We start from the raw sequence: 10363 nt of genomic DNA on the forward strand, positions 1-10363 counted from the left end.
GAGAGAGGAGCATAGAAGGAAAATATTCTAGCTGAACTTCTCCTATGGTATATTTTCTCTTCAAGAGGGAGAATGTGCTATAAATATCTATACAAATATTTTTTGTATTATATATAAATGAATTGAAAAGATTTATTCTTCACAAGAAGACTCCAGCAACCATATTTTAATCATCTTTTTGTTACACTTGTTATGAAAGCCTCTTTCATAATACATATAGCTAGTATCCTTTAAAGCACCTCTAAGGAAATCCCTTAATACTTTCTACTAAACTACCATTCAACCACTATGATTATGTCCTCACACAGCAAGCATTTTTTGTATTAGTATAATGGTTCCAAAAACAATAATAATTTTTTAATAATAAAAGTTTAATAACTTCAAATCTATTACTTTAGTGAGGGAGATATTTGAGATAACATTTTGAAGTGATTAGGAAACAGAACAAGGTTGACACTGTAAAAATTTCCACTTTGTAAATTCAATGTTCAACTTGAATGCTCTGCTTATAAAAGAAAAAATATGGAGTTTAACAGGTAAGCAAGTACTTACCTGGCAGAAAAGTATTAGATCATACAAAAGACTTTCATTCATAAACTGCTCTTTTGTACTATCAAAAGTAAATAGTGAAAGGCCCCAGCTCTTTGTCTTAAACCCATGACCTAGGACACTCTACCAAACCCCCCCCCGGGAAGGTTGCACGACCTACCTGGAGGTCATTAAACTGATAACTAGGTTAAGAAAGAATAGGGCGGTTGGGAAAGCATAGATCATCGGGTCCCAGGGAGTGCCTGAACAATCAGGAACTGATAAGCGGGAACCAGGAACCATAAAAATACCAAGAATACCAAGTAATAATTGTGGATTTTTTTGGGATATAATAACCTTACCCTTCAAGTAACCTATGTGCTGTGTACGTGCTGGATTCAAAATAACCAATAGGAAACCTGTTGCTTACCGCGCACGCAAAACCTGCCCCTTTACCCTATAAAAACCTGTACCCCAAAAAGCCCGGTGTGCCACATAACCGAAGCTCCGGCTGAGGTTTTGCTGCGCACCCGCAGGCGCCTGTGTAACCAATAAACTGCCTCTTGCTTTTGCAGCCAGTGATTACGTGGGTTCTTCCTTGGACAGGGGGGCGTAGGGTCTTTCATTTGGAGGTCCCACCGAGATCAGACGAGATCACCCCGGACCCCTGCCCGAGGAACGGCTGAAAGTACTCTGGGAGGTAAGCTGGCCAGCACAAAAATTTTTTGTTCTTGTCTGTCTTGGTTTGTGTAGTTGTTCTGTCTTTCTGTCTTGAAGCGCAGCGATAGTACTTTGTAGGGGCACACGTGTTCCATTTGTAATTTTTGGGCAGCCTGAGAAGGAGTTGACGAACTCTGACTTCTCCCCTGCCACCCTGGGAGACGTCCCAGGGATCCCGGGCGCCCGATTTTTCGGGGCCTCAGGTGTCTCTGAAGGATACACCGTTTTGAGATTTGGCCAAGAACTCCCCAGTTCGTTGGCACCCTTAGATACTTTCGGCTTGTGTCGAAAGCGCACAGCGATTGTCTTTTGTGGTTTTGTCTTTGTCTTGTTGTGTACTTTTCTTTACCTCCTTTTACATCCTGAGGCAAAGATGGGGCAATCCATGGTAACCCCTCTAAGTCTCACTCTCGACCATTGGCAGGATGTCCGGAGCCGAGCCAACAACGTGTCGGTCGAGATTACAAAGAAAAAATGGATAGCACTCTGCTCCTCTGAATGGCCAGCTTTCAATGTCGGTTGGCCCAAAGAAGGAACCTTTAACCTTGATCTTATTTCACAGGTCAAATCCCAAGTTTTCATTCTAGGACCCAGAGGACACCCAGATCAAGTCCCCTACATAGTGACTTGGGAAAATCTAGTCTCTAACCCACCCCCATGGGTCACCCCTTTCTCCTCACTTAAGCCCTCTCCCCCTTCTCCTCTAAGCCCCTCACCTCTCCCATCTGCACCCCTTGCTCCCATTCCGGCACCATCTACCCAAAGTTCTAGGTTGTACCCTATATTAGATAAGTCTAAACCCCCAGCCTCAAGCAGGTCAAAGTCGCGAACGATCCTTCCACCCGATGAATCCACCCTGATGGACCTGATGACAGAGGAACCCCCACCCTATCCACCCCAACCTCTTCCAGCTCCCCATTCAGATTCCTCCGAAGAAGAGGAAGAATCACCTGTCGCCGGTGCCCCTCCAGACCCATCCCCCATGGTGGGGCAACTCCGGGGACGCCGAGAACCCCCAAATCTGGGGAAAACTTCAAAAGCCTTCCCCTTGCGCCAGACCGGGGGCCCTAATAGTCCATACCAGTATTGGCCATTCTCCGCCTCTGATCTTTATAATTGGAAGGCTCATAACCCTCCTTTCTCTAGTGACCCAGTTGCCTTGATTTCTCTGATTGAGTCTGTTCTAGTGACCCACCAGCCAACCTGGGATGATTGCCAGCAACTTCTCCAGACTCTCCTCACCTCTGAGGAGAAACAAAAAGTGTTACTGGAGGCTCGAAAAAATGTTCCAGGGGATAATGGGCGTCCCACTCAACTACCAAACCTGATCAATGAAGCCTTTCCTTTGACCCGACCAGATTGGGACTATAGCACTGATGAAGGTAGGAACCACCTACGTCTCTATCGCCAGTTGCTTATAGCGGGTCTCCATGGAGCAGGGCGATGGCCCACTAATTTGGCCCAGGTAAGACAGACTATCCAGCGGGCGGAAGAAACCCCGACCGCATTTCTAGAAAGGTTGAAAGAGGCTTATCGAAGATTCACTCCCTTCGATCCAGATAGTGAGGAGCAGAAAGGTAACGTCTCCATGGCATTTATCTGGCAATCAGCCCCAGATATAAGAAGCAAGTTACAAAGGTTGGATAATCTGCAGGACTATTCCTTGGCAGATCTACCGAAGGAAGCAGAAAGGATTTTTAATAAGAGGGAAACTCCAGAAGAAAGGGAAGAAAGAATTAGGAAAGTGCAAGAGGAAAGAGAGATGAGATACAAAGAGGAATTAGATAGAAGGGAAAGGGAAAGAGATCGAAAGAGAAATAAAGAATTAAGTAAAATACTGGCCACGGTCGCGCAGGCAGAACTAAAGGAGAATAGGCTAGGAAAGGAAAAAGGGCGAAGCAGGCCCCTCGTAGAGCATGACCAATGTGCCTACTGCAAGGAAAAAGGACACTGGGTTAAGGACTGTCCAAAGAACCCAAAAAGGCTTCCCAACTTAAGGAAGTACCCAAACCGAGCCCCCCAATTGCTGGCTTTGGATGATGAAGATTAGGGGCGTCAGGGCCAGGAGCTCCCCCCTGAGCCCCGGGTAACTCTTCGAGTGGGGGAGCAACCGATTACTTTCCTAGTAGACACCGGAGCCCAACATTCGGTACTAACCCAAGCTCCAGGGCCCTTGAGCAGCAAGACCACATGGGTCCAAGGAGCCACCGGGTGCAAATCTTACCGATGGACCACCAAAAGAGAAGTGCATCTTGCCTCAGGTAAAGTCTCCCACTCATTCTTACATGTACCTGACTGTCCATACCCACTACTAGGAAGAGACTTACTAACTAAATTGAAAGCCCAAATTCATTTTGAAAATGGGAAAGCCTCAGTCAGCGGACAAAACGGGGCTCCTTTACATATACTAACCTTTAAATTGGAAGATGAGTACCGACTATTTGATAGCACCCCACAACCCGATCGGAACATGGACTATTGGATTACTACTTACCCAGAAGCTTGGGCAGAAACCGGGGAAGTGGGGATGGCAATACGCCAGCCCCCTATAGTGATTCCACTTAAGACTACTGCCTCCCCTATTAACATCAAGCAGTACCCCATGTCAATGGAGGCTTACCAGGGCATTAAGCCACACATCCAGCGGCTCTTAGACCAAGGCATTCTAACCCCTTGTCGATCGCCCTGTAATACCCCCTTACTCCCAGTTAAGAAGCCCGGGACTAAAGATTACCGGCCAGTTCAGGACTTAAGAGAAGTAAATAAAAGGGTAGAAGATATTCACCCCATGGTGCCTAATCCCTACAACCTCCTGAGCACCCTGCCTCCCACTCACACCTGGTACACAGTATTGGATTTAAAGGACGCATTCTTCTGCCTAAGGTTAAGCCCCCAAAGCCAGGCCCTCTTTGCATTTGAATGGAGGGATCCTGAGAAGGGGCTCTCTGGGCAGCTGACCTGGACCAGACTACCGCAGGGATTCAAGAACAGCCCGACACTCTTTGACGAGGCTTTACACCAGGACTTGGCCGACTTCCGGGTAAGACACCCCTCCTTAATAATGCTCCAATATGTGGATGACATCTTATTGGCAGCTACCTCTGAGGAGGAATGCCTGGAAGGAACGAAAGCGTTATTGCAAACCCTAGGGCAACTAGGGTACCGGGCATCAGCCAAAAAGGCACAAATTTGTCAAACCAAAGTTACTTACCTTGGCTATGAGCTACGTGATGGCCAAAGGTGGCTGACTCCAGCCAGAAAAGAGACTATTTCAAGCATCCCAGTCCCCAAGAACCCCAAGCAGCTGCGGGAATTTCTAGGGACTGCAGGATTTTGCAGACTATGGATTCCTGGGTTCGCGGAAATTGCAGCCCCTTTGTACCCACTGACAAAACAAAACAACCCATTTACTTGGACTGAGGAACATCAGATGGCATTTGATCAAATTAAATTGGCCCTGCTGTCTGCCCCTGCCTTGGGTCTGCCAGATGTCACCAGACCCTTCGATCTGTTTGTAGACGAGAAACAAGGCTATGCTAAAGGAGTCCTAACCCAAAAATTAGGACCTTGGAGGCGTCCTATAGCCTACTTGTCCAAGAAATTGGATCCTGTAGCATCAGGATGGCCCCCTTGCCTTCGGATGGTGGTGGCAGTCGCCATCCTAATTAAAGATGCCACCAAATTGACTCTGGGACAGCCATTAACTTTACTAACACCCCATACCATCGAGGCCATTATTCGTCAACCTCCCGACCACTGGATTTCTAATGCCCGGCTCACCCACTACCAATCTCTACTGCTGGACACGGACCGAATCCAATTCGGCCCCGTTGTCACCTTAAACCCAGCAACACTCCTGCCCCTTCCAGGAGGACCTACCCCCCATAACTGCCAGCAGATTCTTGCAGAAACCCAAGGAACCAGACCAGATCTCACAGATCAACCTATGAAGGACGCAGAGCTGGTATGGTACACTGATGGAAGCAGTTATCTACTTGATGGGGAACGACGGGCGGGAGCAGCTATCACCACCGAGTCAGAGGTAATTTGGGCAAGTGCACTACCAGGAGGAACTTCAGCTCAGCGGGCAGAATTGATAGCCTTAACACAGGCATTAAAACTAGCTGAAGGAAAGAAACTCAATGTGTATACAGACAGTAGGTATGCCTTTGCCACCGCCCACATTCATGGAGAAATTTATCGACGGCGAGGATTGCTAACTTCAGATGGAAAGGAGATCAAAAATAAAACTGAAATTTTAGCCTTACTAAAAGCCTTGTTCTTGCCAAAGAAACTAAGCATAGTACACTGTCCCGGTCACCAGAAGGGGGATCACCCGGAGGCAAAAGGGAACAGGCTGGCAGACGAAACTGCAAGAAATGCGGCTCTAGGACCACAACTCCTAGTGACCACCCTATTGCCACAAAAGGTTAAGAAGTCGCCTGAGGACTTCGGTGAACACTGGGTCTATGAGGACCCAGATTTGGACATTGTGCAACACCTAGAGGCCACCTATAACCCGGCTGAAGGCACATGGGAATACCAGGGAAAAACTGTAATGCCTATCAAACACACCAAAGAAATAATAAGGTCCTTGCACCGACTTACTCATTTGGGAGCTAAAAAGATGAGAACCCTCTTGGATCATGGAGAAGGAAATCTATACCTGCCCCACAGAGACTCAATCATCAGGCAAGTCGTGAGAAATTGTCAAGCTTGTGCTCAGGTTAACGCAGGTAAAATAAAATTTGGGATTGGAATCCGGGCCAGAGGGCACAAGCCTGGAACCAGTTGGGAAGTCGACTTCACAGAAATCAAGCCTGGTATGTATGGATACAGGTATCTTTTAGTTTTTGTAGACACTTTTTCAGGATGGGTAGAAGCATATCCCACTCGGCATGAGACTGCTAAAGTCGTAGCAAAGAAGCTACTGGAAGAAATCTTTCCAAGGTATGGTGTACCTGGGGCCATTGGTTCACATAACGGGCCTGCCTTCACCTCCCAGGTAAGTCAGTTAGTGGCCAGTACATTGGGGATTAATTGGAAATTACATTGTGCTTACCGACCCCAAAGCTCAGGGCAGGTAGAAAGAATGAATAGAACTATCAAGGAGACTTTAACCAAATTAACGCTTGAAACTGGCACTAGAGACTGGGTGCAACTCCTGCCTTTAGCTTTGTACAGGGCCAGGAACACCCCTGGCCCTCAAGGACTAACCCCCTTTGAAATTCTGTATGGTGCCCCACCACCCGCTGTCAATTTCTATGAAACTGAGATTTCTGCTCTATTCACCCCCACCCTGCAGACCCATTTGCGTGCATTGCAGTTAGTCCAAAATGAAGTCTGGAAGCCCCTAGCGGCAGCCTATAAGGAACAGCTGGAGAAACCAACAGTGCCACACTCCTTCAAGATAGGAGACACCGTCTGGGTCCGGAGACATCAGAGCAAAAACCTTGAACCTCGCTGGAAAGGACCTTACACCGTCTTGCTGACCACCCCTACCGCCATCAAGGTAGCCATCAGCACTTGCCTTTGTCAGTTTATATTTTCTGACATCTTCTGGCTAAGTAGATGAGGAATTCCCTCATTGAAGGAAACTGACATTTCTCAGGAGAAACACCTTCCTCTACATCACCACTACCTGAGATGATAGGCAAGTTCCAGAACCAGAAGTGGATTGGGCATTTTGCGCTGCACTCTGTTGGGTAGAAGTTTCCAAAATAAAATACCCAAATGAAAAGTAAACAAACAAACAAAAAAAGATCAAGGAAGATGTCAGTAGACTGTGAATGTAATGGCTGGGGATGCAATGGCGAATGATTCCCCAAATCTCCTTTCATACTATCAACCTGAGCATATTCTAATACCCACATAGTCCTGTCTCTCCTCATGCCATGTCCTCCATAGATTACTGATATAATTTTCTGCTCAGGGATCAGCTACAACACATTTCCTCAAGTACACAGGTTATTTTTTCCCTCAAGCACACCCCTGGATTGTGGGGCTTGAGATGTAAAAAAGTATATTTGCAAGATTTTTGTGAAAAGGAGAATCAAGAATTCCTTAGTCATTGATTGGCTTTGTCTAGGCTTGCTTGTTTGAATGCAACTTCACAGACACAGACCCTGACAGGATCTAGTCTTGTACATTAAAGGAGCTGTTCCTGTGCTGACTATGTAGACCATCCCATAGGTTGCTGGATTTGGAAGCACAAAGGCTGGGGTTCAAATCCCCAACACCATGGGAGTGGAAAAATGAACAAAAAAAACAGATAGAAAAGACACTTTGGATGGTACAAACCTCCTCTCTCTCATCATTACTTTTTCTCCTCTGGTATTCAATGAAACCAACCCATTTCAACAACTTCCAGTTTCACTTGCAAGCAATTTCCATTGACTCCTTTCAGCAGGGAGATACATTCAAAGGCACCAGTGCATCCTCAATCACCTGCATTTCATAAGATTACGTGTTCCTTCCCATCTTTCAACTCTCATCACTTCAGACCTTACCACTCACTTGTGAGTATGCTATCACCATCTTTGCCCCACAAATTCTCCTGATTAGCCATGTGAACCAGGTGCAGTCGCACGAAATTCAAATTGACAACTCACTGGCCCTTGAAAAGTTTGAGGCTTTTTAGAAACACTGCAGGAATGCCAGAAAAGGTGACTTCCACACCACAGCACTTGCCATATGAACCACAAAGTCATTTGCAAAACAACATGTGAAGACAAAGGCAGCTGCCCCTTGCCCTGATTTACTTGTCAGTATTATTTTGTTTTGGCTTGCTTATGACTTGAAGAAAAATGGTAGGATTTGGAGCTGAATCCATGTGAGTTTGTTCTGATAGCATTCATGAGAAAGGGAGAATTTACAATCCACTCTCCCACTATCTCTGGAGGTCCAGTGTCAAAAGGAAAAAATACACTTGTAGAGACTCTTGTTAATTTTGATGGATGTCCTCAATAGGTGCACTGTAGAAACAGAAAAACCATATGTTCTTCTCATGTTTACCAGGGATCTGGGAAATATTGGATTGTTCTTCATAGGATAGGGGAAAAAAATAATGCAAAACCATTCATTGGAAGCACTCAGGCCAAAAGAAGAAACCAGAGCCATTAGACATGTTGCAGGTTGCTGGTGGGTAGAACCAAGTTAAGAAATGAAAAGCACTTGACTATTTGCAAATGCTGGTGCTACAAGATTCCTGCTCAGTAGGTCTAATCCCACATTTGGAAATCTTGAAACACTCCTGTTTTGATATTCAGTTTTGGTTCTTTACTTTTGCCTTTTAGCAGAGTTGTTTCTGTTGACATTTGTGTTGTTGTGGTGCAGTCTTTATTTCAAGAACTGGGTTCAGTGCTGAATATTCCAAAATCAACTCGTTTAAACTGTAGTTCATGGGTATACATGCTGTGTTTTAGAGAAAGCCTTTTCTCATGGATCTTGTGCCAGTAATATTATGAATCAGTGTGCATCTAATCAGCTGTTAATTGAGAGCAACAAGACAGAGCTACAAGTTGGCAAGGGCTTTGATGTCTTTGCAAGGGGAATTAAGGTCTGTAATGATGGTTGCTTTCAGAATGAAGTAGCACGTACTTCTTCCTGTATTTGTAGAGTATGTTGAACCTGAAGACATGTCATGGAATTTGAGTGTGGACCATGATAGCTGAAAAGGTTTACAATGTCTCTTCATTAAAGTAGGCTTTCAGAACCAACAGCCTTCTACTTTTGGTGCCAGCACAAAGTCCTTGCTCTCCCTCTTTGAATATTCATCTTGGAAGTTTTTCATCATAGCCCTTTCTGCAAGGTTCATGTTCCCATCTAGAGTTATGCCACATGATGCTGTATTCATTGTGCCATCAGCAGGTTTTTCTGTTATCCACTGAATTGTAGTCGGCATCTTCCCAGGGCTGGTAAGAGGACTGTTGGAAATTTTCCACAGGACCTTTTGCCAGGCTAGCACTAGTCTGGTCAAGAGAAAGAACACATGTGTGAATACAGATAGGGCAGTCATTTCTGCATCATGAGGTGAGTTGAGGTGGCTCTGGAATTTCTCAGCAGGTAAATTTTTGAGTGCATTTTAGTTGTAAGGCCACAGCTATGGAGGTGTCCCTTGAAGGTATAGTGAGGACAGAATATCTCTCCAGGAATGTCAGCACCGTCCTATCCTCCGTCCATCATCCTGAGTGAATGACTTCCACCACACAACATAAGCCTTCAGAAGAGGCAATCACCTTCACCTAGAAGACCAACTTCCCAGGATCCAGCTGTCACCTGACAGAACTTTCTAGGAAAAAGAGAAAAACACAAGATTGGGTGTGATGTGTCCCAAATCAATGATCACTTAACCCACCATGCTCACTGCATGCTCCACTGCCATTAGCTCTCAACAGACATCATTCAGTGTTGTTGCAAGGGCCCTAGGCTAGTTTCCTGACTAGGATATTCTGGGTGTGCCCTGTCCTGGAGGAGAGTGTTAGGAAAGAAATAGCTCTGCAGCCGGTGCTCAGCTTGTTGTACCACATGCCCCAATGCACACCTCCATCCAACCTGGCCCACTGGAACTGGTGGGGAATAACTGCCTGCTGTCATGATGACCTGTGTGACCAAAAAGTGCAGCAACACCTAGCAGACCTGAACTTTAGTGTAAGCTGTCAGGCTTCAGAGAATTTCCTTGTCCTGCCTCAAACTGGAGTGATCCCCAGACCACAAGGCTTTGCTCACCTGACTGAGGAAGTTAGAAATACATTTTGGAAAACCACAGATCCCTGGCACTCGCTCCCATCTTCTTTCCTTTGACCATCTCAACTGAGCTGGTGCTTGTTTTCTATCTAGGTCAGAAGCTGCTAGGAGTGAAAGCTTCTCTGGTCGCATTGGGAACCTTGATGCCATGGTGCTGTCAGGCCTTTCCTCTGAGACCTCAGTCGGAATCTTCAGATTGTGTCCAAGATCATGGGAGACACTCCTCAAACTCCATGTTGCTCATGGCTCTGAAAAACCCTGTGGGGGTTGAAACCATCTGTTCTCCACCTGGAGCCTGGAATTCCCTAGCTATTCACACCCGAACTCCCCAATGCCTGCTTCTTCCACTCAGAGAGAGGAGCTCTCCCAT

At 46.0% G+C, this 10363-nt stretch overlaps 1 protein-coding gene across 1 annotated transcript; it reads left to right on the plus strand.

Moving 5' to 3' along the window:
* The first annotated feature begins 1621 nt into the window (after positions 1 to 1621).
* LOC124974386 (uncharacterized) lies at positions 1622 to 6823 on the plus strand. The gene is given in 1 exon segment (XM_047537689.1): positions 1622 to 6823. A coding segment is annotated over 1 exon segment (5202 nt).
* Positions 6824 to 10363: the final 3540 nt, after the last annotated feature.

Source organism: Sciurus carolinensis, unplaced genomic scaffold (assembly GCF_902686445.1).
Source record: "Sciurus carolinensis unplaced genomic scaffold, mSciCar1.2, whole genome shotgun sequence".
Lineage (NCBI taxonomy): Eukaryota > Metazoa > Chordata > Mammalia > Rodentia > Sciuridae > Sciurus > Sciurus carolinensis.